At 36.2% G+C, this 26409-nt stretch overlaps 1 protein-coding gene across 13 annotated transcripts in view; it reads left to right on the top strand.

Moving 5' to 3' along the window:
* Positions 1 to 26409, top strand: part of NR2C1 (nuclear receptor subfamily 2 group C member 1) — a 65205-nt gene that overhangs the window by 25218 nt on the left and 13578 nt on the right. For all 13 annotated transcript variants that reach the window (XM_070599520.1, XM_070599518.1, XM_070599529.1 and 10 more), the window contains 6 exons: positions 728 to 907; positions 1955 to 2102; positions 2205 to 2295; positions 5148 to 5332; positions 6514 to 6679; positions 12962 to 13083. In XM_070599520.1, the coding sequence (XP_070455621.1) occupies positions 728 to 907; positions 1955 to 2102; positions 2205 to 2295; positions 5148 to 5332; positions 6514 to 6679; positions 12962 to 13083 (892 nt within the window). The remainder of the gene's footprint in view (positions 1 to 727; positions 908 to 1954; positions 2103 to 2204; positions 2296 to 5147; positions 5333 to 6513; positions 6680 to 12961; positions 13084 to 26409) is intronic.

Below are 26409 nucleotides of genomic sequence, written 5' to 3'. Positions count from 1 at the left end.
ACTAGTACTCAGGGCTATTCGTTTTAGTTCTGGCCATTGTTGCTTCATGCCAGAAATACACACCCATGTTCACTCATATATATTCACAAGTGCCAGTGGGATATAGTTTAAGGGCCCAGTTTGTTTCCTCTCATTTTTAATCTTTTCCATAGCTTCATTACAAAAACCTCCACTAGAGCTTTTCCCAGAGTATGTTCAATTTGTTAATAGATATTGTGCCAAAGAAATGGTCTGTGAAATGATAGATTAATCAAAGTGTAACAGATTTCTCCAGAAATCTAAAAATTGGAACCCACAATGAGGAAGGATTGTTATAGTTCAAATACTAGCAGACATTGTATCCGTTTTTTGGAGCATAGTTTTCAAAATAAAATATCTTTATACAATAATTAACTAAACTGTAATTTATAAGTGATCTCAGAAATGAAAATAGTTGTTATGTTGAATCATAGGCTTATGGGTGATCTTGTTTCTTCTCTTTCCCAAGTTTTCCATACCATTGTGAAGGTTACTTTACAAAATTTAAGAACTCATATTGCTTAGTATATTTTATCAGAAAATATGGTTGTTTCATTCTGTTTAGTAACTCCTAAAAATATTTTTCATGTCATAAACTAAAAAAATCTCAGTTTTATCTTATATATTGTTTAAAGAAAAGAAATGGGCTTATTTCATTTCTGTTCTAAAATGTCTGACTTTTGTGTTTTCTTAAACATTTTGTCTCTAGGGCGTCATTATGGAGCAGTAACTTGTGAAGGCTGCAAAGGATTTTTTAAAAGAAGCATCCGAAAAAATTTAGTTTATTCATGTCGAGGATCAAAGGACTGTATTATCAATAAACACCATCGAAACCGCTGTCAATACTGCAGGTTACAGAGATGTATTGCATTTGGAATGAAACAAGATTGTATGTATTAGCTTTAAAGGAAAATACTTTTAAGGGTTCAGGCAAACTCTAAAAGTATGTTAAAATTAACACATTAAAATGTATCAAGTATATATGCTTTTTAATTTACAGTGTTCCAACTAAAAATATAAAAATATGTACATTCGTATATATTTTTAATAGGTAGAACAAACATTTATTGAGTGCCTATATGCCACACATGTATTTGTAGTTTGAACATGGTAGAAAAACAACACAGACACACAACTAACTAGATGCCAGTTTACTTTTTGATTAAACTATTAAAGTGATTAACAATATAATGACTAGTTAATATTGATGGCACTTTCACTATGCCTAAATCTGTGTGGTATATGGATTAACTTAATTATTCTCACAGCAAAGTTCTATGCAGTGGGTACTACTGTTATCCATTTTACATTTGAGTAAACAGAGAAATTGAGTAACTTGCCCCAGGTCACACAGTAAGTGGCAGAACTTGGATTTGAATCTTGGCAGGTCTTCTTTCCTCAGAAAATGTACATTTAACAACTACAGTATCCTATCTCCTAAACATCATGAAATAAAGTTCCTATAAAGTAAGTGAAATAAATTACCTATATTTTATAAATGAGACTCAAAAATCTCCCTGCCCTTAGCTAAAAAAAACAGATCTAACTTTGGTCTTTTGTGACTCTCTAAGGTATTTTTTTCAGTTGGTAAATATTTCATTTTTTTACACTCTCATATAAATAGAAAAGGACTCCTAACTTCAATTTTTCCTCCTTGACGCTGAGCTTCTAAAAATTAAGAATTCCTCTACATTTCTACCACAGTGGGGGTAGGGAGAGAAAAGAGAACTAGAGATGAAAATTGGCTGGTTTTACCCTTCTGACGTAACTTTTTTTTTTTTTAACTTACAAATAATTTCTAACGATAGGTGGTTATCTTTGGAGTTCAGTTATGGTAACTATGTCTCCCATTAGCAGCATTGCTGACCTTGAGCTTACATTTATAATTGCCTATAAATTCTGCATTGTGATATAATAGTTTAACGCATTTTTATAGCTGTTCAGTGTGAAAGAAAACCTATTGAAGTATCACGAGAAAAATCTTCCAACTGTGCCGCTTCAACAGAAAAAATCTACATCCGAAAAGACCTTCGAAGCCCATTAGCTGCAACTCCAACTTTTGTAACAGATAGTGAAACTGCAAGGTATAGTAAAAACAACAAACAAAACATATGTTAAATAGTAGCTGGTCATTTGTTTCTCTTCCCATTGAAACTAAGGCTAAAATTTGTACTTATTTGTTACAGGTCAGCAGGACTATTAGATTCAGGAATGTTTGTGAATATTCATCAGTCTGGAATAAAAACTGAGTCAACTGTGCTGATGACACCAGATAAGGTGTGTTTAGTGCAAAATAATTTAAAGCTTAAATTTTTTTAAGCTTTTAAAAATTTTTCCTTTTCTTTTTTTCTCCATCAATTTGGTCAATTGATTTGGTCTTAAATATTCCCCATTACAAGTTGGCCTTTTTTTTAAAGATAAATTGTCAACTATTTGGTTGAAGTGTTTATTATTCCACTAGGCAAATTATAGCTTCAGTGTGAAAGTGACCAACATTTAAGTGTCTTCCAGGTTTCTTTCATCTTGAAACAAAAGTCCTCAGAAATAGAATTTATACTAAGTGCAAATTCTTAGTATTCCTTTCATGTTCTCCTACAGATTTTGTAGTGCCATAATACTTAAAATATTTCAGGTGAAGAGAAATTCTTAGCATACCTTACTCAAAACATTGACTTGAGTCAAAAGTAGGAATAGGTTTGTAAGAGCTCTCACAAATTTGTATCCAAGTTGTCTGACTTCTGATAGAGATTTGGAGCAGCTGTTTATTGAGCAAGGGGTCTAAAGTAAAAAAAGTTTATTTAGATTGAGCATGTAGAGGTTTTGTAGTTTTCAGAAACCCCTTATGAGAACAAAAAGCAAAAATTTCTCCAGAAGACTCTTACCTGAAAACAGATTTTAGGGGCCCTCTGACTAGTGTTTTTCTCAGCCTGTACTGTGATCTGGTTTTATGTAACCTATAAGATTGTTCATTCTATTTATGGCCTGATTTGTTATATATTTGTTGCTTGATACTTTAAGGCACTCTAATACTGGTGCTCTGAAATGAAATTTCATCTGCCACTTACTAGCTGTGTAACCTTGGGCAAGTTATTTGATCTCTCAGTGCCTCACTTTCCTTCCTCATCTGTAAAATGGTGATAATGAATGTCTACCTTACAGATTGGGCTTTAGCATGTTATTATTGAGTAAAGAGATTTAGCCTCTTGCCATTTATTTTGAAATGATAAGATTTCACTTTAGCCTTCTACATAACTCAAGGTTAGAATGATAGTTACAATTTCATTGACATGTTAACTCCTTTAGGAAAAGTAAGGAAACTAAGTTTTGTTGTAAAATTACTGTTTGCTCAGACACTGTGCTTTTCTATATATCTTTGTATTAAATTATAATAAAACTTTGTGTGGTAAGTTTCTGACAAATGATCCCAGAACTGTCAAGTCACAGGATGAGGTCTTTTCACATTGCCTAGGAGTTTTTAGTGGCAAAAACTTAAAAATCTATTTGGATAGACATGTTATGGAATGGAAGAGAATGTATAAGTATTTGTCTTAGTTGGAAATTAAAACACCTAAAAATGTTAACTCTTTTTACTCGTATAAGAAGGCTGGAGCACTGGCTTGGAGCATGGGCTTTCCCATCAGACAGACCTGAATTCCCATCCTGCCTCCACTATTTATTGCTGGAGAGTAATGGATAATTCCTGTCGGTAATGAAGGAATTATTTCTATTTCACAGGGTTGTTGTCAGGGTTAAATAAAATACACATATAAGTAGTAATCATGTAAGAACTCAGTAGCTGATGAGTTTTTCAGTAAATGATTCTGCAACCATTCATTAATTTGGGGAGAGCACAAAAATTGTTTTATTCTACTTATTCACCAAAATCAATTTCATGTAAACTAAAGAATTGATATAGCAATGAAACATCAAGGAAACATATGTTCTCTTAGGATAAGAACATTAAAACCAAAAACCATAAAATAAGAATCAAAAATACCATTAAGGAATCCTGTCAGTAGGCTGTGGAAGGCAACTGAATGGCCTCTCATTAGATTAAGATGGGATAATTTGAGCATTTAAAAAAGAATGACTAATGAACTGAAACACATCAAGTATATAAAAATCTGTGAATTTAAAATGATATTCAGGGGCTGGCCCGGTGGGGCAGTGGTTAAGCACACACATTCCACTTTTCAGTGGCCCGGGGTTTGCCGGTTCGGATCCAGGTGTGGACATGTCACCACTTGGCACGCCATGCTGTGGTAGGCATCCCACATATAAAGTAGAGGAGGATGGGCGTGGATGTTAGCTCAGGGCCAGGCTTCCTCAGCAAAAAGAGGTGGACTGGCACTAGTTAACTCAGTGCTAATCTTCCGCAAAGAAATAAAATGATACTCAGAACTCATCTGTCACCATTAGAGGTTGCTAGGACATTGACTCATTGCTCTGAAAATTAATAAATGAAAGGAAAAATCAAGCACTTAATCTGCCTTTCCTATACAAATTATATTTCTGGATAGTCAAAGAGTTAAGGAGAGAAATTTCATCATGAAAGAATTATAGCTAATTAATGCATAAAGAATGTATACATCATTAACAAAAATAAAAACTGAAGACAGAGAAAAATATATATGTAAAGAGATTTCTCAGCTACACAGTGGCTGGTAAAAGTTGGCATCCTAGGAAGTCTGTGCAATAATACATTTACTTTTTTTTTTTTTCTCTTTTTACTGATATTAATTTTATTACATCTGTAAAACTTTATAGTTTGTATAATAAATTTTAGAAATTATCATAACAATATCAATTTTAACGCTAAAAAGAACTTGAAAGGTTATCTGATTTAATATCCTTTTACAGAGGAAGCAATTGATATGAGTAGATTAAGTGCAATTTTTGGCTTAAAATAACTTTTCTATAAACATTCCCTAGGAAATGTGCCAAATGTTTTTAAACTTGTATTTTCCTCAAGCAGTTTCTAAAAACTAGGTGATCTTTGGTCATACTTTCTAGTTTTCACTTAGAGTACTTTTCTTTTGGCCTTTCATAACCTAGAATTAGATATTTCAGATTTACAAGTTTATTGATGCCAGCTTGCAGAATTTTAATACTTTTTTTTTTTTTTTAAGGCTGAATCATGTCAGGGAGATTTAAGTACCTTGGCCAGTGTGGTTACATCATTAGCAAATCTTGGAAAAACTAAAGATCTTTCTCAAAATGATAATGAAATGTCTATGATTGAAAGCCTAAACAATGGTGATACCTCTGTATGTGAATTTCGTCAAGAAACGCAGACCAATGGTGATGTTTCAAGGTAAGGTCTGTTTTGATCTTAAGTATCCTTTAGTATTGCTTAAAATATTTTTATGTTGAATACTACTTACAGAAGTTTCAGAAAACAACTATTTTTATTAGACTTAGAAAATTTGTCTTCGTAGATTTTCACTGAAAAACTGTATTCAATGTAAAATGTCCAGCAGGTTACATTCTAAATAATGAGCAATAAGTGAATATTAGAAGATTAGAAACGTAGTCATAAAATTTAGGAATTTGTTTTCCTGCTAAAGATGATTTGGGTCTGACATTTCACATATCTTAGTTGCCGAATTTTATCTTCTGTGTATTTACACTTAAACATTTGTCTTAGTAGGCAGTCATGTTCATTTTTCCCCACCAATTTCTAGCGATGAAAGTAGATCAAAGACTTAGTTGAATCAACTACAATTTTAAGTTACACTTCAGAAAACATGTATTAGAATTCTATTTTTCATTCTCTTAATACTTAAGATGTAGAAATTAGATTTCTTCAGACTTTTTTTCATACACCGTTCATCATCTAAAATATTGGAAAAACTGCATTTAAGTGTCTCAATAAGTCCTTTGTTGAGCATGAGATTTTAAGGAATTCTAGAAGGCATCTCATTGAAAGATATGGGGAGCTATTTTGAATAATTATGTGCTAATATTGGTTAATTATTTGCCATCCTAATAGGAAATTCTTACAGTTTAGATATAGCTATGTTACCACAAGTTTAAAAATATTCTCTGAATTTTTAAAGAAAATTGAAACCTAACTGTGTTGTGTAGACTACAGTAAGGTCAGCATACTTGCCCTTGTTCTTTCTAAATAACTTCTATGTGTAAAATAAATGGGCTGATATCTTGTATCGGGTGTATAACTTATAAAAGCGTACTTTCATACCAAAGTATGAGGATTTTTCTCCCCCTTAATTACATGAGTTTTTTTTTAAGACTTTAATTCTTTGGTAATACATTAGTATAATAATATAGTTTGTCATACTATACATAAGAATTTTAATTTGTTGCTTTTGGAGAGAGTCGTAGATGTCACTGAAATAGAGTGCTCAGTGATACACCAGTGTTCTGTTTTCTAATCAATTTTTGGGCCTAAATGTTAATTCCAGAATTTTATATAGAATTTTCATTTTATTGTGGAGATTGGCCAAGCTCACAGCTTCTGATGTCTCCTTATAGGGCTTTTGACACTCTTGCAAAAGCATTGAATCCTGGAGAGAGCACAACCTGTCAGAGCTCAGTAGAGGGCATGGAAGGAAGCGTACATCTTATTGCTGGAGACTCGAGCATAAATTACATCGAAAAAGAGGGGCCACTTCTCAGCGATTCACATGTAGCTTTCAGGGTATTTCCATATATATATTTTACGACTTTTATGTTGTGTTACCCATTTTGATTTTAATCTTCCTTTCAAAAATCGAAGTATATTTGTTATGCTTTTAAAGTCAGAAATATCCCTGATAGAATTCAAAACAGCAGCTAAAATGTATACATCTAGCTATATAAAATAATGGCTTAATGACATCCTGTTTATAAATCAGAATTATAATATCAATTAATGGATTTAAATCTAAAAAGTTAGCTTTTAGAACATTTAGACATAGTTCTTTGCTGTTGCTTTGTTTGTTTTAGCTGTAACTGTTGGCATTCATGATGTGTTGAATGCACTGGTTTTGTTCAATGCCTAGTTACTACTACTTCAGTGTAAATCAGTATCTAAGACCCAGATATTCTGCTCTTACCATAGTAACTATGAAGAGCTCCATTAATTATGTATTACCCAGTTTAGCTAGTTCTCAGCATTATTTTAAGAAGGTAAAATTATTTAGTACATTTTAACTTTTGGCTTTTAACTTTTTATACTTTAACCATTTCAGAGAAGGTATATTTGTAATTTCTTTTTTGCTCCCCTAAATACATTAATTTGTGTTGGAAACAATACATGTAGAATATTAGAAAATAACTTTCTAGCATTTGATTTGTCATTCACATAATGTTTGGACCACAGCTATAGATGTGCTGACCGTTGAGGCCCTACATTAAGACCCTTCTGGGGGCTGGGCCAGTGGCACAGCAGTTAAGTTCGCAGGTTCCACTTCGGCTGCCTGGATTCACCGATTCAGATCCCAGGTAAAGACCTATATGTACCACTTATCAAACCATGCTGTGGCAGGTGTCCCACATATAAAATAGAGGAAGAATGGGCACGGATAATAGCTCAGAGCTAATCTTCCTCAGCAAAAAGAGGAGGCTTGGCGGCAGATGTTAGCTCAGGGATGATCTTCCTCAAAAAAAAAACACATTAAGACACTGCTGTTTTGACTGGTCCCTTTTTTTGGTGAGGAATATTGGCCCTAAGCTAACATCTGTTGCCAGTCTTCCTTTTTTTGCTTGAGGAAGATTGTTCCTGAGCTAATATCCGTGCCAGTCTTCCTCTATTTTGTATGTGGGATGCTGCCACAGCATGGCTTGATGAGCAGTGTGTAGGTCTGCCCCTTGGATCTGAACCCTTGAACCCCAGGCTACTGAAGCAGGGCATGCAAACTTAACCACTGTGCCGCCAGGCCAGCCCATGACCCCTCCATTTTAACCACTCTATATCTTTGCTTTGTCAGCTATGAGTACTGTTAGCAAATGGTATGCAAAGTGATTGGAAGTACGTAGGAGATTTCAGTTAGCAATACATAGCAGCCCTGGAATATCTGAGGGTAATTGCTCCTAACTTTGCTATAGATTATAAATTTCCATGTGTTTCTTATGAGAATATTGACAGTTATCAAATAGATATGTGTATTACTGGCAGAAATAATGAACACAAATCTAACACCGGCCAAAACTGCATAAGATAAAATTTATATTTGCAAAATTTGACTTGGTAGAAATAGCCACAGAGAAAAATCACAGTGACTTAAATAATAATTGCTGTAATTTGATGTAGTCAATAAAACGTATCAATGAAATAGATCTTCATGTAAAATTTTACTGAAGATAATGTCTGGAAAAAATTAGTAAAGTTTTATTTGCATCATACAAGAAAATTTTTTATGGGTACTGTAAGAAAAAGCAATGGGAATAATCAATGTCATCCTTAAAAATTGTAGTGGGAGCTATGGACAAGAATGGAGCAAAGCAAAACTGATTTTTCCCATTGTACTTTCTTACTCTAAATAAAAGATATTCTTTTGTTTGCTTAGTTTTACTTGCTGCCTTCAGATTTAAATGGGAAGGAAGGGGAAAAGGCAAATGGGGGACAAGGACTCATTCAAGAAAAAAGTATAGAGCACTTCCATAGAAAGTAGAAGTAGTTTCCTTTTTTTATTGTTGATATTGGTCCTCAGAATTTTTGATTTTTTCAAATATTTGTTTTAGACAGATGAATTAGGCAAATTATAACTTTTTTCCTTTCTGGAATTGGCTTTTTTCCATTCTGTCTTTGGCCTGCTGTACTCTGGGTACCCTCAGAATCAGCTCTGTAAAGTTTCTTGCCCTCCTCGGAAGCACAGCTCCTTCTTTCTTTGTTTCTGTCAACAGCTTCTGTGAAATCAAGAGCTTTACTTTTCAGTGACTTCTTAGCCCAGGACTTTCATGTTTAGTTCTTTAATTGAGGTTTTATGGTCATGAGTTTCAAGAGCTGACATCTGTAATCAACTCAATCCTCTTAATCGCCGAGCTAAGTGGCGTTTTGTTCCTCTCACATTTTTATGTGTGGTATAGTTGGCAGCATGCTTGCATGTACGTTCTTTCATTTGAGCCTCACCCCAGGCTGTTGAGGAGGTTTGGATTTTTGTTGTCATGTTGTGAATGAGAAAAAAGCTTTGGAGGTTTTCAATGTCTTGTTCAAAGCAGTCCAGACCGTAAGGAGAAATAGTCTAATAACGCAACTTGCATTTTGTTTCTGATGAATCTAAGACAATAGAAATACTTAACATTTTTGTTAAATTTTAGAGGTTTTGGTATGATTTCGTATACTTTATCTCACTTGATTCGTACAATTTCCTTATACAAATGGTCAAGGTGGGTAGTATTCCCATTTAGAAATAGGTATATGAGGCAGAGGCAGGTGATTTCCACAGCTGTTCTTCCCTGATGTTTATTATCTTATATTAGAATCACAATCCTTATACTCACCATATGTGATGTTTGGGACTCATCATCATTCTCCCCACGCTGCACTTATCTCTATTCTCTGAGTGAATCCTAACCCTTCTATTGTTTGAATTTCTCGCTTCCTCTTTATTTTTATCACCATATTTTAGGCCTTTTAAAGTTTCTTAACCTGTCACAGTAATGTCTTTGTTTCCAGTCTCTCTTCTCCATTTTATCCTGTGCACTGGTAAGAGTGATACTTGTTAAAAATCAATCCAGTTATGTTATTCTGCTACCTAAAGCCCTTCAATAGCTTCCCGTTGCCTGTATTAAATAAGTTCCAATCTCTATAACTAGACATTTTAGGACCCTCCAAATTCTGATCCAGTTGCCCATGATTTCTGACATACTGTTCCCTTTCTATAGCTGATTCAATTTCCATTTTATTCTTCTCTTGAGACTATAGCACTTAGCTTAGTGGCTCACAGTGAACTCTCAGTAAATGGTTGCTGAATTATATGTAATCTGGGGTCATACAACTAATTAATGACAAGTTGGGAGTAGAATCCAGATCTAACTCAAATCAAATGATTTTTTAAAAGCTATATCATTCAACCTATTATCAGAATTACATACAGAAACTGCTAGAAAGGTTATTGAGGACAAGTAATAACTTCTAAAATAGGTAGCCAAGTTTAGTTTATGTCACCACTCTTTAAAAAAATTGTTTCAATATATTAAAAGTGTATAATTTGAAAAATGTGTATAATTCAGTTTATAAACCTAAAAGTCCACAGGCATTTTAGGGAAGCTTTAACATCTCTATAGTAGAAACTTACCTTCTCTGTGTAGAGGAAGAAATCTTTGTCTTTTCAATCTAAAAGACTTGTTGAATGAATTCTTGTTTCTTCAGCCAGCATTGGCTTTCTCATTCATAGTGCTAAACGTGTATCTTGCTTTAAGAAAATTAAGTATATAAAACAGATAAATCACGAGACATTTCCCTTAGAAAATAATACAACGTGGTAGTCCTTTAAATAATGAATTCCTCTCGTGTATAGTGCCAATGTTTTCAATTTTATGATTAAAGCAACAAAAAGTTTTCAACATTACCACCACTATTGTGTAAATGAAAGTACATCTGTATCTTTTAGCCCTTGTATCCAATTCTACATAAGTATTTTATTTGTTTAAAAGCGATTTTAAACTATTTAGCAAAGGGTATTCTTTATTGTCATTTTGCATCTTACTCCTCCACCCTAAAACTAGTAATCTTTGGTAATTCCGCTAATTTTTTAGGCCTTTTTCCCGACTCACTTTGGGCAGTTCGGAAAAGGTATGATAGTAACCAGTTTGTTTTTTATCTACTTATGTGTAGAAACAATTGCATCCTAATAATTACATTTACGATGTTTAATATCTGTTTGCCTTCAATTCTCTTAAGAATTGTCTTAAATAATATTTTAATTTACTGCTCCAGTAAACATTTCTCAGACATTTAAAAAGTTATTACTTGGTACCATTTATAAACCATTTGTGGTTAATACTGAACAAAGGCAGTTAATATTTTTTAGATTTTTATCTAACATTTCTGGAGAACTTTTACATCATTTTAATGAAAACTTTTTGATCTGTTTGGCATCATGGACACCTTTGAAAATCTGATGAAAGTTATATATCCATTCCCCAGAAAAATACATGTGGGCACATCCACCTTAGGTAGCCACTGTTAACTGTGTGGGGTATCCCTTATGTCCTTTATATGTGTACCACATGCACTCTCTATCTTTAACATAAATTGGGTCATCTGCATAATGTTTTACAGTTTTTTTCCGCTTAGATGTCTGTGAGATGTTTTTTCTATGCCATTACATCTCAGTTTATCTTAGTAATTTTAATGCCTACAAGGTACTCTATAGCATGGATTATTCTTTTCTTTAGCCATGGAAATTTGGATTATTACCAGCATTTAATTTCTCTGTTAGGAGGACCACTACAATGGACATCCTTATGTGTGCTTTTTTGTGTGTGTGTATGCAAGTGTTTTTCTGGAATAGAGATTTAGAAGTGGTGTTGCTGCAAATAATCAATAACCAATCTATAGATTTGAAAGATAAGATGAGATTTATTGGAGCTGAGGACTAGCCCAGAAGTGCAATCTCCACAGGGAAGAAAGCACTCCAGAGAACCGTAGTTTTTAGCATGGTAGTATACCATTTCAGAACAAAGAACATGAAGCATGACGGAATACAATTTTTTTTCAAAGTTACAAGGAGATGTCTTGCTGCAATTTAGCACATATGCAGCAGGTCAACTTGACCCTGGCTTTCTGGGAAGAAAGCTTATCTTCAAAGAAGTACTGGTATTGGCATTAGAGGGAGACATTCATGCCTGTGTCTAAGAGTGCATTCTTTGCTTTGGGATAATGTTTGAAGCAGGTGTACAATGCATGTTTGGCAGGCCATAAGTCAGACTGCTCTAAGAAAAACAAGTTTTAGTTTGAATCAGGTTTAAACCAGAATGGCTTCCCCATATAACTCAATATGTGAGAACTTATTCTTACTATTTTCATCAGTGTCATTATTAGATCGCAGGATGTATTTGGCTTTAAAATTTTGATAGATAGAGCCAACTTGCTCTCCAGCTTACCCACCCTCAGTAGTATGTGAATACTTGTTTCCCTGTATCATCACCTACACTTAATGTTATTGATCATTTCAATAATTTTAAAATATAAATATTTCTTACGAGTGAAATTATATTTATAGCAATAAAGGTTCTCTTTAACAGGATTTTCAAAAATACTTTTAGAAGGTTTTGATATAGGATATTTATTTTCAACAGTGGTCACACGTTTAAAATAACTGCCTAAGGTCAGTGGTACAAATTGACAGCCTGTGAGTATTATAGCCACAGACACATTTTGTTTAACCTGATTAGATTAAATGGGGAGATTTCACTCAGAATCTGCTCTTTGAAAAATGGAAAGAGCAGGCATTGCTGAGGCAAAATTACCATATGTTTTCAGTGTGTTGAATTCAAGTCACAGCTGTGCCCTTTATCTGGGACTGTACACTTCCCAGATGGCACCAGCAGGCCCACTTCACTCATTAATTACTCTCCTGACCCTCTAAGCATTTGAATTTGCTAAACCCCATAGTCTAAATGAAAGGGACATTTAACATACAGGATTGCTCCTTAAACTGAATTTGTTGTATACTGTTATGAATAAAGGAAAAACATTTAGATCAAGGGAGAAGGTAACTCTTAAAAATAGAACCAGAAAATATCATGGTTGGTATTTATTAAGTAAGATTCTGTTTGCCTGAGTATTTCTTTCTTAGCATCTGTGATTTCCTCATTTATTCTGAATCCTATCTTTAGCTGTAAATTCCAGTGACTTGGATTGAATTACTGGATTTGTCTTTTGGTAAATATATTAGACTCTTATTTGATATGTTTACATTTAACTTTTTCAAAGAAACGATAATTTAGAACTGTCCGTCATAAGATAATTTAGCTCAATCCCTGTTCCTCCCAGCTCACCATGCCCTCTCCTATGCCCGAGTACCTGAACGTGCACTACATTGGAGAGTCTGCCTCCAGACTGCTGTTCTTATCCATGCACTGGGCACTTTCGATTCCTTCCTTCCAGGCTCTAGGGTAAGTGTTTTGAAGTCCTGAATATAAATGTAATTTTGTAGCACAAATGTACATTAGAGGACTTTTATTTTGAGAGGATTTACATTAAAGGAAAAAAATGGTTTAACATTTTAACTTTTGTCATTTATTTGACAAATTATGGCAGCCAGTATTTTCTGTGTATTATTTTTATGTGGAAGAGTATCCATATTTCATAATTTGAATAAGTTAACAATTCAAATGGAATATATGCAGTGGAGCTGATAAATCATGGCCAGGATTTGTAATAGGCCACCTTTGATTGACTTAAAGATAGGGAGACTGTAGGGATGTCCTAGGCTTTTTGTTTCCCTCCCGCCACCACTGTTTCATTGTTCATCTCAGGCATGTTAATAAGGAGCTGAAACTTGCATACAGTGAATATGTTTAAAAATAGACATAATTGTTTTCCAATGTGTGGTTGCAAAAAAAAGGGTGAGGAGGACAGAAAATGGAAACCCCATAGTATCACTGTGATAATTTAGAAGTTTGGTCCTACCACTAAGTGAACATCTATATTCTGTTTTCAAGTAATCACATGATAATGGAAAATGGTCTGTTAAGAAACCCATACTGTACCTAAAGTGTGCGAAATTTATTTAGATTGCTTTAAAGTCACTGGTATGAAGAGGCAAAGAGACCAGGGAAAAGGTTAAGCCCATAGTAAGAAAAGTATTCTGGTTACAGGACCCTACTCACTGGTATGATTTCATGAACAGTTCACTTTTATATCCTGTATATGTGTTTTCCCATTTTCCAAATAGGATTAATAGCTGCCCATTCTTTATCCTTACAGCATATTTTGACTATAACTAAGAAACGTATCTGAATCATGACTTTAAAAGGCATACACAGAACCCCACTGTAATTTGGCTTATTAATCGTTGTTGGATATACCATGTATTAATCATGTACTTAAATAATACAGTTATATATCCTAAAGCCTGATTTAGAATTGTTAAACATTAAAATGATTGTTAGCTCTTTCTCTTAAAATAACATTTAACTTTGAGAATTTCTCCAGTCTGTTCTTTTAAGAAAACATTAAAATATAATGTAAATTTACATATTAGCACTGTTTTTTTTTTTTAAAAGATTGGCACCTCAGGTAACGTCTGTTGCCAGTCTTGCTTTTTTTTTCTTCTTCTTCTTTTCTCCAAAGCCCCCCAGTACATAGTTGTATATTCTAGTTGTAGGTCCTTCTGGTTCTGCTATGTGGGACACCACCTCAACATGGCCTGAGGAGCAGTGCCATGTCCACGCCCGGCATCCGAACCAGCGAACCCTGGGCCGCCGAAGCAGAGCGCGTGAACTTAAGCACTTGGCCACGGGGCTGGCCCCCATATTAGCAGTTTATTTTTAAAGTATTAAGTGTAGTTTTCTTAGCTTGAAACTGGCATACTTATACCTTGAACAGTAACCTGGTGATATTTTTCACAATACAGTAACAATTATTATAGTAAAACAACAAAAAAAAGGATTCTTGGAGTGATTTGAACTCCTTGAGTTATTTATAAGACCGCTGACCTTAGGTACTTCTGTTAAATTAATTGTGATTATCCTATGGAAATAATCCAAATGTTGAATAAACCAAAAATAAAGCTTGAGGTTTCTGCTTATAATAGAATTTTATAGTGGCAGCTGCATTTCCCTGTGATCTGTATTGAAAATTAGTTTCAATGTAATAGCTACAGGATTATTTGCAATTAGAATTAACCATTGATGTAGCATTCAAGGCCATTAGTTGCTCTATAAACTTTTAATTATTATCCCTCTCTAGAAAATTTATAGTTTAAATTAATCTGATGTATGAGGACTATGTCTTAATGATGTAAAATTCTGTTATGTGGTAATAAAAGCTATTCTAAGTCTCCCAGAAACTAGCATTGGTTGCATTTTTATCCCTAGATACAAAACTTGGAAACAAAGCCCTCATTTTACAGAGAGAAACAGATAAGCAACATTAATCATTTTCCACAAGTGGAGCTTGTTTTGATCACTTACTTTAATGGAGGGGAACAGTAGCTTAAAGAATCTTAAACTATGGTTTGGTAATACTATTTGTATTTTACAAGGCTTCTGGGTTTTACAAGGATGTTGCTTTTCTGTTTAAGATTTGTAGTTTTGGTACTTACAGGAATTCAGTTGTTCGATTTAACCTGCATAATTTGCGTAAGTGCACAGTAGTTGATTCAGTTAGGGGCACTTGGCATGATTTGTCTAGAGTAAGGGCAGCAGTCCTCTCTACCTAGATTCTTAGAAAAGTTCCACGCCACCACCATTTGCTACAGGAGACTTTACTGAATAATTTAAGAAACTTTCCATTAAATAATAAGCTTGAAAGTTGGATCTTAAAATCTACTGGAACAAAATAATGTTTACCGTAACTGTGGGTTTGAAACCAGCTCTGTTGCTGTATCACTGACTGTTTTTCCCTAAAGGCCATGCCTTCGTTTCGAACAGATGCTGCCAGGTAAAATACAATGCCTTGAGTTTATTCAAAAGTCGTATTCCTTTATCAAAATAAATAGTATAGGGCCCGCCCAGGAGCACAGTGGTTAAGTGCACACATTCCACTTCGGCAGCCTGGGGTTCGCCGGTTCGGATCCTGGGTGTGGACATGGCACTGCTTGGCAAGCCATGCTGTGGTAGGGGTCCCACATATAAAGTAGAGGAAGATGGGCACAAATGTTAGTTCAGGGCCAGTCTTCCTCAGCAAAAAGAGGAGGATTGGCAGCAGATGTTAGCTCAGGGCTGATCTTCCTCAAAAATAAGTAAAATAGTATAAATAATGATCTGATCTCCAATTATGAATACTACGTACATATTTAATAAACATTGACAATATAGTACAGTAGTTAGAAGTACCTATTTCTAAAGGAAGTTGACATATTTATTGTTATGCAACTTAGTGCTCTTGCTTATTAACATTTGCATGGCTTTCAGCATACCTGACTGATAATTTAATTAGCTCCTCTACCCAGCTCCTTTTACTTCTCAACAGAAAGATGTTTTGAAAAGAGCTAGTATAATGTGACTGCAATAGTCATTTGTTTGTTTGTTTGTTTTCCTTAACAGGAAAAAACTGGTATCAAACATGCCCTTAGCATCACAAAATGTTAGCCTTAAATGGGAAGTCTCTACTGAGAAATTTCAGTTTAGCATTTTACTTGCTAAAATTTGTAATGATTTTTAAGAGTACAGACTTTGAAAACTTGGGTTCAAATACTGGATTTATTCATCTGCTAGCTTTGTTATTTAACTCAGGCTGCATTCCCACATCGTAAATTAGGAGCAGAAATGCTTCCTTGCCTGCTATACTACATAGCTGAGGTGATGAATGTAAATTTATCTAACCCAGCGCTGCTACAAAGTAGATAGTCAATGCTCATTTTCACTTATTCTCTTAGGAACCTTTTCTTTAAAGGGGACTTGCTTGGGTTTTTTCTGACAAACTTTTAAAAATCATATTTGAACAACGTAACTAGCTATCCTTGAAGATCTTTTGTTTCTATTTCAGATAAAAATGTAAACAGATATCTTTCTATAACTGATGTCTACATTTAGCTCTTTCACTTTTCCTTTGGAAGCAAAATAATCTGGTAATTTATTCCTCAGTTGCCCCTTTCATCTTTTTTCCTTTGGGGGTACTCATAACAATTTTGATGATCCTCATTCTCTTCACTGATACCCCTTAACCTTTTCTCTGAGTCTCTGCCAACATCAAAGTACTTTTTTACTATGAGATACAGCACGGGACAGTAAGAACTTGATTTTTTTTTGGTGCGGGGGGTGAGGAAGATTGGCCCTGAGCTAATGTCTGTTACCAACCTTCCTCTTTTTGCTTGAGGAAGATTGTCACTGAGCTAACATCTATGCCAGTCTTCCTCTATTTTGTATGTGGGATGCCGCCACAGTGTGGCTTGAGCAGTGGTAGGTCCACACCCGGGATCCAAACCTGCGAACCCTGGGCTCTGTTCTTTTTCCTGTCCTGTGTTCACTAGTTAAGTACCCTAGTTAGCTGTTTCTTCTTTAAAACTTGAGGATCAGAGGTTAAGGTGAAAACTGACTTACTTCACACTTGAAGCATCATGTTTACTTTTTTTTTATTAAGATTATGATAGATTACAACCTTGTGAGATTTCAGTTGTACATTATTGTTAGTCATGTTGTGGGTACACCACTTCACCCTTTGTGCCCTCCCCCACCCGCCCTTTTTCCCTGGTAACCACCGATCAGTTCTCCTTGTCTATATGTTAACTTCCACCTGTGAGTGGAGTCATATACAGTTCGTCTTTCTCTGTCTGGCTTATTTCACTTAACATAATACCCTCAAGGTCCATCCATGTTGTTGTGAATGGGACGATTTTATCTTTTGTTATGGCTGAGTAGTATTCCATGGTGTATATATATACCATATCTTCTTTATCCAATCATCACTTGATGGGCACTTAGGTTGCTTCCACATCTTGGCTGTTGTAAATAATGCTGCAACAAACATAGGGGTGCATGGGACTTCTGGAATTGCTGACTTCAGGTTCCTTGGATAGATACCCAGTAGTGGGATGGCTGGATCATGTGGTAGTTCTATTTTTAATTTTTTGAGAAATCTCCATACTGTTTTCCATAGTGGCTGCACTAGTTTGCATTCCCACCAGCAGTGCATGAGGGGTCCTTTTTCTCCACAACCTCTCCAACATTTGTCACTTTTTGTTTTGGTTATTTTTGCCATTCTAACGGACATAAGGTGATATCTTAGTGTAGTTTTGAGTTGCATTTCCCAGATGATTAGTGATGATGAGCTTCTTTTCATGTGTCTATTGGCCATCCGTATATCTTTTTTGGAGAAATGTCTGTTCATGTTCCCTGCCCATTTTTTGATCGGGTTGTTTGATTTTTTGTTGTTGAGTTGTGTGAGTTCTGTATAAAAGTTGGATATATGACTTGCAAATATTTTTTCCCAATTGGTGGGTTGTTTTTTTGTTTCACTCCTGTGTTCCCTTGCCTTGAAGAAGCTCTTTAGTCTTATGAAGTCCCATTTGTTTATTCTTTCTATTGTTTCCCTTGTCTGAGAAGACATGGTGTCCAAAAAGATCCTTTTGATACTGATGTCAAAGAATGTACAGCCTATATTTTCTTCTGGAAGCCTTATGGTTTCCGGTCTTACCTTTAGGTCTTTGATCCATTTTGAGTTAATTTTTGTGCATGGTGAAAAAGACTGGTCAATTTTCATTCTTTTACAAGTGGCTGTCCAGTTTTCCCAGCATAATTAGTGAAAGAGACTGTTTTCTCCATTGTATGCCCTGGGTTCCTTTGTTGAAGGTTAGCTGTCCATAGATGTGTGGTTTTATTTTTGGACTTTCAATTCTGTTCCATTCATCTGCACCTGTTTTTGTACCAGTACCATGCTGTTTTGATTACTGTAGCTTTGTAGTATGTTTTGAAGTCAGGGATTTTCATGCCTCCAGCTTTGTTCTTTTTTCTCAGGATTGCTTTAGCGATTCAGGGTCTTTTGTTGCCCCATATGAATTTTAGGATTCTTTGTTCTATTTTTTTAAAGAATGTCATTGGGATTCTGATTGGGATAGCGTTGACTCTGTAGATTGCTTTAGGTAGAATGGACATTTTAACTATGTTTATTCTTCCACTCCATGTGCGTGGAATGTCTTTCCATCTCTTTATGTCATCGTCAATTTCTTTCAGGAAAGCCTTATAGTTTTCATTGTATAGGTCTTTGACTTCCTTGGTTAAATTTACCCCAAGGTATTTTATTCTTTTTGTTGCGATTGTGAATGGGATTGTGTTGTTGAGTTCTTTTTCTGTTAGTTTGTTGTTAGAGTAAAGAAATGCTACTGGTTTATGTATGTTGATTTTGTACCCTGCAACTATGCTGTAGTTGTTGATTATTTCTAATAGTTTTCCAGTGGATTATTTGGGGTATTCTATATATTAGATAATGTCATCTGCAAACGGCGAGAGTGTCACGTCTTCATTGGCTATTTGGATTCCTTTTATTTCTTTTTCCTGCCTAATTGCTCTGGCCAAAACCTCCAGTACTATGTTGAATAAGAGTAGTGAGAGTGGACACCCTTGTCTTGTTCCTGTTCTCAGAGGGATGGCTTTCAGTTTTGGCCCATTGGGTATGATGTTGGCTGTGGGTTTGTCATATATGGCCTTTATTATGTTGAGGTACTTTTCTTCTATACCCATTTTATTAAGAGTTTCTATCATAAATGGATGTTGGATCTTGTCGAATGCTTTCTCTGCATCTATTTAAATGATCATATGGTTTTTGTTTCTCATTTTGTTCATGTAGTGTATCACGTTGATTGCCTTGCAGATGTTGAACCATCCCTGTGTCCGTGGTATAAATCCCATTTGATCATGGTGTGTGATCTTTTTAATGTACTGCTGTATTTGGTTTGCCGGAATTTTGTTGAGGTTTTTTGCATTTATGTTCATCAGTGAAATTGGCCTGTAGTTTTCCTTCTTTGTGTTGTCTTTGTCTGATTTTGGGATCAGGGTGATGTTGGCTTCATAGAATGTGTTAGGAAGTACTCCATCTTCCTCAGTTTTCTGGAATAATTTGAAAAGGATAGGTATTAAATCTTTGAATCTTTAGTAGAATTCTCCAGAGAAGCTCTCTGGTCCTGGACTTTTATTTTTGGGGAGTTTTTGATGACTGTTTGAATTTCTTGTGATTGGTCTATTCAGATTCTCTATTTCTTCCTGCTTCGGTTTTGGGAGGTTGTAACAGTCTGAGAATTTATCCATTTCTTCTAGGTTGTCCAGTTTGTTGGCATATAGTTTTTCATAGTATTCTCTTATGATCCTTTGTATTTCTGTGGTATCCATTGTGATTTCTCCTTTTTCATTTCTAGTTTTATGTATTTGCATCTTCTCTCTTTTTTTCTTAGTGACCCTGGCTGAGAGTTTGTCAATTTTGTTTATTTTCTCAGAGAACCAACTCTTTGTTTCATTGATCCCTTCTACTGTCTTTTTTGTTTCGATTTCAGTTATTTCTGCTCTTTTATTATTTCCCTCCTTCTACTGACTTTGGGCTTTGTTCATCTTTTTCTAGTTCTGTCATGTGTTGTTTGAGATTGCTTATGTGAGATTTTTCTTCTTTATTGAGGTGAGCCTGTGTTGCAGTGAATTTCCCTCTTAGGACCACTTTTGCTGCATCCCAAATGAGTTGCTATGGCATGTTTTCATCTTCATCTGTCTCCAGATAATATTTGATTTCTTCTTTAATTTCTTCAGTGGTCCATTGGTTGTTCAGTGGGATGTTGTTTAATCTCCATTTTTGCCCCTTTCCCAACTTTATTCTTATAGTTGATTTCTAGTTTCCTAGCATCATGGTCAGAAAAGATGCTTGATGCTATTTCAACCCTCTTGAATTTGTTGAGGCTTGCTTTATTTCCCAGGATATGGTCTATCCTTGAGAATGTTCCATGTGCACTTGAGACGAATGTGTAACCTGCTGTTTTTGGATGGAGTGTTCTATATATATCTATTAAGTCCATCTGGTCTAGTTTTTCATTTAATTCTACAATTTCCATGTTGACTTTCTGTTTGGATGATCTATCCATTGGTGTTAGTGGAGTGTTGAGGTCCCCTACTATTATTGTATTGCTGTTGATATCTCCTTTTAGTTTTGTTGATAGTTCCTTTACATACTTTGGTGCTCCTGTGTTGAATGTATATATATTTATAAGTGTTATGTTTTCTTGGTGGCGTGTCCCTTTTATCATTATAAACTGCCCCTCTTTCTCTCTATCTGTTTTGCTTTGAAATCTACTTTGTCTGATATAAGTATGACGACACTTGCTTTCTTATGTTCATTATTAGCTTGGAGTATCATCTTCCATCCCTTCACTCTGAATCTGTGTTTGTCTTTGGGGATGAGATGTGTTTCCAGGAGGCAGCATATTGTTGGGTGTTGTTCTTTAATCCATCCTGCCACTCTTATGTCTTTTGATTGAAGAATTCAATCCATTTACATTTAGAGTGATTATTGAAATGTGGGGGCCTAATGCTGCCATTTTATCTCTTGTTTTCCAGTTCTCTTGCATTTCCTTTGTTTCTCGTCCCATGATTTTTGGACTACCAATTCAAGTAGGTAGTTTTCTCTATTGGCTTACTTCTTATTTGTGATTTGTGTCTTTATTCTTGTTATTTGTTTAGTGGTTACCATGTGGTTTGTATAAAACATCTTATAGTTGAGATAGTCCATTTTCTGATAGCCTCTTATTTCCTTAGATTAAGCCATTCTATCCCTTTCCTCTTCCCCTTCCATGTTGTTGTTGTTGTCAGATTTTTTTCTTCTTCATCTTATGTTGTGAGTTTGTGGTTAAAATGACAACATTATATTTATTCTTGGTGTTTCCCTTCCTTTTATCTTTAATGTTATACTTAGCCTTTGGTAACCTGTTCTGATGGAGAGCTGCAACTTTCTGATTTTGTTGTTCTACTTATCTCCTTTGCTCTGGGTTTTGTAACCCCTTTCCTTTTTTTGTTTTTTCAGGTATGAGGGTCTTCCTGAGCATTTCTTGTAGGGGGGATCTTGGGGCAATGAACTCCCTTAACTTTTGTTTATCTGGGAAAGTTTTTATTTCTCCATCATATTTGAAGGATATTTTCGCTAGATAGAGTATTCTTGGCTGCAAGTTTTTTTTTGTTTTTTTTTTTGTTTGTTGTTTTTTAAAGATTTTATTTTATTTCCTTTTTCTCCCCAAAGCACCCCCGTACATAGTTGTATATTCTTTGTTGTGGGCATGTGGGACGCCGCCCCAGCGCGGCTCGATGAGCAGTGCCATGTCCGCGCCCAGGACCCGAACCAACGAAACACTGGGCCGCCTGCAGCGGGGCACACGAACTCAACCACTCGGCCACGGGGCCAGCCCCTTGGCTGCAAGTTTTTGACCTTCAGAGTTTTGAATATATCATTCCACTCTCTTCTAGCCTGTAAGGTATCTGCTGAGAAACCTGCTGACAGCCTTATGGGGGTTACTGTGTAGGTTATTTTCTTCTGCCTTGCTGCCCTTAATATTTTCTCTGTGTCATTGACTTTTGCAAGCTTTACTACTATATGCCTTTAGGGTTGGTCTTCTTACATTGATAAAGTTTGGAGATCTATTAGCTTCTGTCACATGGAGTTCCGTCTCTCTCCCCAGGTTTGGGAAGTTCTCAGCCATTATTTCTTTGAACAGGCTTTCTGCCCCCTTCTCCTTGTCTTCTTCCTCTGGGATACCTATAATCCTTATATTGCATTTCCCAATTAAGCCAGATATTTCTCGGAGAGTTTCTTCATTTCTTTTTAGTCTTAGTTCTCTCTCCTCCTCTATCTGTAGCATTTCTATATTTGTATCCTCCAAATTGCTAATTCTGTCTGCTGTATTATCAACCCTACTGTTCAGAGTCCAGATTTTTCTTAATCTCCTGCATCTCCAATATTTGTGATTGGTTCTTCTTTATAGTGTCAAGGTCTTTTGTGACATAGCTCCTGAACTTGCTGAGTTGTCTATCTGTGTTCTCTTTTAATTCATTGAGTTTTTTAATGATGTCTATTTTGAATTCATTGTCATTTAGGTTATAGATTTCAGTGTCTTCGGGATTGTTTTCTGGGTACTTGTCATTTTCCTTCTGTTCTGGAGCTTTAATATATTTTTTCACACTGCTTGATGGTGTGGATTTGTGCCTCTGCATAGAGATAGAGCTTGGTTACTGCTTCTACTTGCTTCTACTGGTCAGGGTTGGGGGCAGCCGTGTAATCTGCACCAACCAGGATCCCTCTCAGCTGTTCCTCACCGAGCCTGGGCCCCTCCTTGTGATCGCAGTGGCCCTGTGGGGTCTCTCATCAGCTGTGTGGACAATCGAAAGGGGGCCTCAGGTTGCTGGTGCCTACTCTCACAGACCGCCTAGACACATTCCCTGCTTAGGGTCTACAGCGGTGTTATGGGCTTTCACAGCGGCCAGGAGCAAGTTCAGCTAGACTCGCAGCTCTGCCACCATCAAGTCCCACAAGATCTCACTTGTCCACTATGGGCCGCAGCAGAGCTATGGGTATCTACTGCAGTCTGTGGTTAGCTCACCTAGCTGTGCCACTTCTGCGCCAGGGCCTTCCAGCCTTATGAGTGCCAGGCAGGGCCTCTCCACTAACGCTGAGCAGAGTCTTTCCCTCTAGCTTCTGTAGGACTGTGGATTTTTCCTCTGGACCAGGGAGCAGTCTGCCTGGGGCTCCAAATTGTCACTGCCCCCTCACACATCCCCCTGGGTCTCCCTTGCTCCCTTTGGGCCACAGCAGGGCTGTGTGTGTTAAATGCAGCCGATGGTTGCTCAGTCGGTGGAGCCCCTTTTGCCTCAGGGCCTCCCAGCAGTCTGATTGCTGGGCAGGGCCTCTCTTCTGAGGCCAAGTAGAGGCTTTCCTTGCGGCTGCTGTGGGACTGTGGATTTTCCCACTGGGCTAAGGAGGAATCAGTGGGGGCTTAAGCCTGTAGTCACCTGTTTCTGCTGTCATGCCTCCAATGTGCGCGCACACCCACCCTTGGTGCTGTGGCGATGCTATGAGCGTATCAGCCGGTAGAAAGTCACTTGCAGGTGCTAGGCTGTCTGGGGGCCAGAGAGTTTTCACCTATCTCCACCTCCTCCTGGGGGGAAGTCCATCCATCTTCCAATGTATAGCAATGTGGGTCTCTCAGGCGTCCTGAGGTGCGGTGTGGATATCCTTTGTTGACCAGTGAATGTCCAATTAGTTGTAGTTCAAAGGGAGAGAGACAAAGAAAACTGCTCACTCCGCCATGTTACTGACCACATTCTAGATTTTTAGTAGGTGCTACCAGATTGTCCTCCAAAAATATGATAAGCCATTTTATACTCACATCAGCAGTGTATGAAAATGAATGTTTATTTCCTCATATCCTCTTCAATTCTGGATTTTATCCATTTTTTCTGATAAATGAAAATAGTATCTTATCTTTTTTGTTGTTGGAGATTGAAATTTTAATCTTTTATATGGAGATTTTGAAATATTGATTTTCTTTTCACTTAAATTTTACTTTCAAATAGATTTTGATTGCCAGTTTCTTATGACGAGTAATCCTTCTCAGATAGTGAATGGAAAAGAGAGCTCTGCCTGGAGTTAAAATTTCACTTGAATAATTCCCAGTGAGAAAAACTACGTTCCGTAACTCTTAATTTGGCAATAATAGCTTTTGTTTGAGCATGTTCAAATCTTTTTTATTTTTTCAGTTATTTTATTGAGGTGTTATTGGTTTATAAATTGTATAGTTTCAGGTGTACATTATTATATATCAGCTTCTGCATAGACTGCATCATGCTCACCACCAATAGTCTAATTTTTATCTGTCATCATACATATGTGCCCCTTTGTCCCTTTCACCCACCCTTCTCTATCCCCTTCCCTGCTGGTAACCACTAATCTCTTCTCTTTGTCATGTGTTTATCTTCTACATATGAGTGAAATCATACAATGTTTGTCTTTCTCTGTCTGACTTATTTCGCTTAACATAATACCCTCAAAGTCCATCCATGTTGTTGCAAATGGGACGATTTTGTCTTTTTTTTTTTTCTCTTTTTAAAGATTGGCACCTGAGCTGACCACTGTTGCCAATCTTCTTTTTTTTTCCTCCCCAAATCCCCCCAGTACATAGTTGTATATTTCAGTTATGGATCCTTCTAGTCATGGCATGTGGGATGCCGCTTCAGCGTGGCCTGATGAGTGGTGCCATGTCCACACCCAGGATCCAAAGCAGCAAAACCCTAGGGTGCTGCAGCAGAGTGCATGAACTTAACCACTTGGTCATGGGGCTGGCCCCGATTTTATCTTTTTTATAGACGAGTGGTATTCCATTGTGTGTGTATACCACATCTTCTTTGTCCAAACATCAGTCACTGGGCACGTGGGTTGGTTCCACTTCTTGGCTATTGTGAATAATGCTGCAATGAACATAGGGGTGCGTAAATCTCTTTGAATTGTTTATTTCATGTTCTTTGGGGAAATACCCAGTAGTGGGATAGCTGGATCATATAATATTTCTATTTTTAGTTTTTTAAGAAATCTCTATACTGTTTTCCATAGTTGCTGCACCAATTTGGTCCCACCAGCAGTGTATGAGGGTTCCCTTTTCTCCACATCCTCTTCAACAATTGTTTTTTTGTCATGCTAATTATAGCCATTCTGACAGGTCTAAGGTGATATCTCACTGTGGTTTTTATTTGCATTTCCCTAATATTTAGTGATATTGAACATCTTTTCATGTGCCTGTTGGCCATCTGTATATCTTCTTTGGAAAAATGTCTGCTCATATCCTTCTTTCCATTTTTTGATCAGGTTGTTTGTTTTTGTTGTTGTTGAGTTTTATGAATTCTTTATATATTTTGGAAATTATCCCCTTGTTGGATATATGATTTGCAAATATTTTCTCCCAGTTGGTGTGTTGTCTTTTCATTTTGTTCATGATTTCCTTTGCCTTGGAGAAGCTCTTTACTCTGATAGTCCCTTTTGTTTATTTTTTCTTTTGTTTCCTTTGACTGAGTAGATGTGGTATCCGAAAAGATGCTGCTAAGACCTTTGTCAGAGAGTGTACTACCTATATTTTCTTGTAGGAGTTTTATGGTTTCAGGTCTTACATTAAAGTTTTTAATCCATTTTGAGTTCATTTTTGTGCATGGTGTAAGATGATGGTCTACTTTCATTCTTTTGCGTGTGGCTGTCGAATTTTCCCGACACCGTTTATTGAAGAGACTTGCCTTTCTCCATTGTTAGGTTCTTGGCTCCTTTGTCAAAGATGAACTGTCCAGAGATGTGTGGTTTTATTTCTGGGCTTTCAGTTCTGTTCCATTGATCTGTGTGCCTGTTTTTGTACCAATGCCATGCTGTTTTAATTACTGTAGCTTTGTAGTATAGTTTGAAGTCAGAGTCATGATGCTTCCAGCTTTGTTCTGTTCTCTCAGGATTGTTCTAGCTATTCAAGGCATTTTGTTGCGCCATATTAATTTTAGGATTCTTTGTTCTATTTCCATGAAGAATGTCATTGGGTTTCTGATTGGGATTGCATTCAGTCTGTAGATTGCTTTAGGTAATAGTGACGTTTTAACTATGTTTATTCTTCAAAGATTTTTTTATTTTTTTATTTTTTTATTTTTTATTTTTTTTCCTTTTTCTCCCCAAAGCCCCCCAGTACATAGTTGTATATTCTTCGTTGTGGGTCCTTCTAGTTGTGGCATGTGGGACGCCGCCTCAGCGTGGCTCGATGAGCAGTGCCGTGTCCGCGCCCAGGATTCGAA

The sequence above is a fragment of the Equus przewalskii genome, chromosome 29, assembly GCF_037783145.1.
Source record: "Equus przewalskii isolate Varuska chromosome 29, EquPr2, whole genome shotgun sequence".
Classification (NCBI taxonomy): Eukaryota; Metazoa; Chordata; class Mammalia; order Perissodactyla; family Equidae; genus Equus; species Equus przewalskii.
Note: the sequence above shows the minus strand (reverse complement) of the source record. Positions and strands in the feature narration are given on the sequence as shown.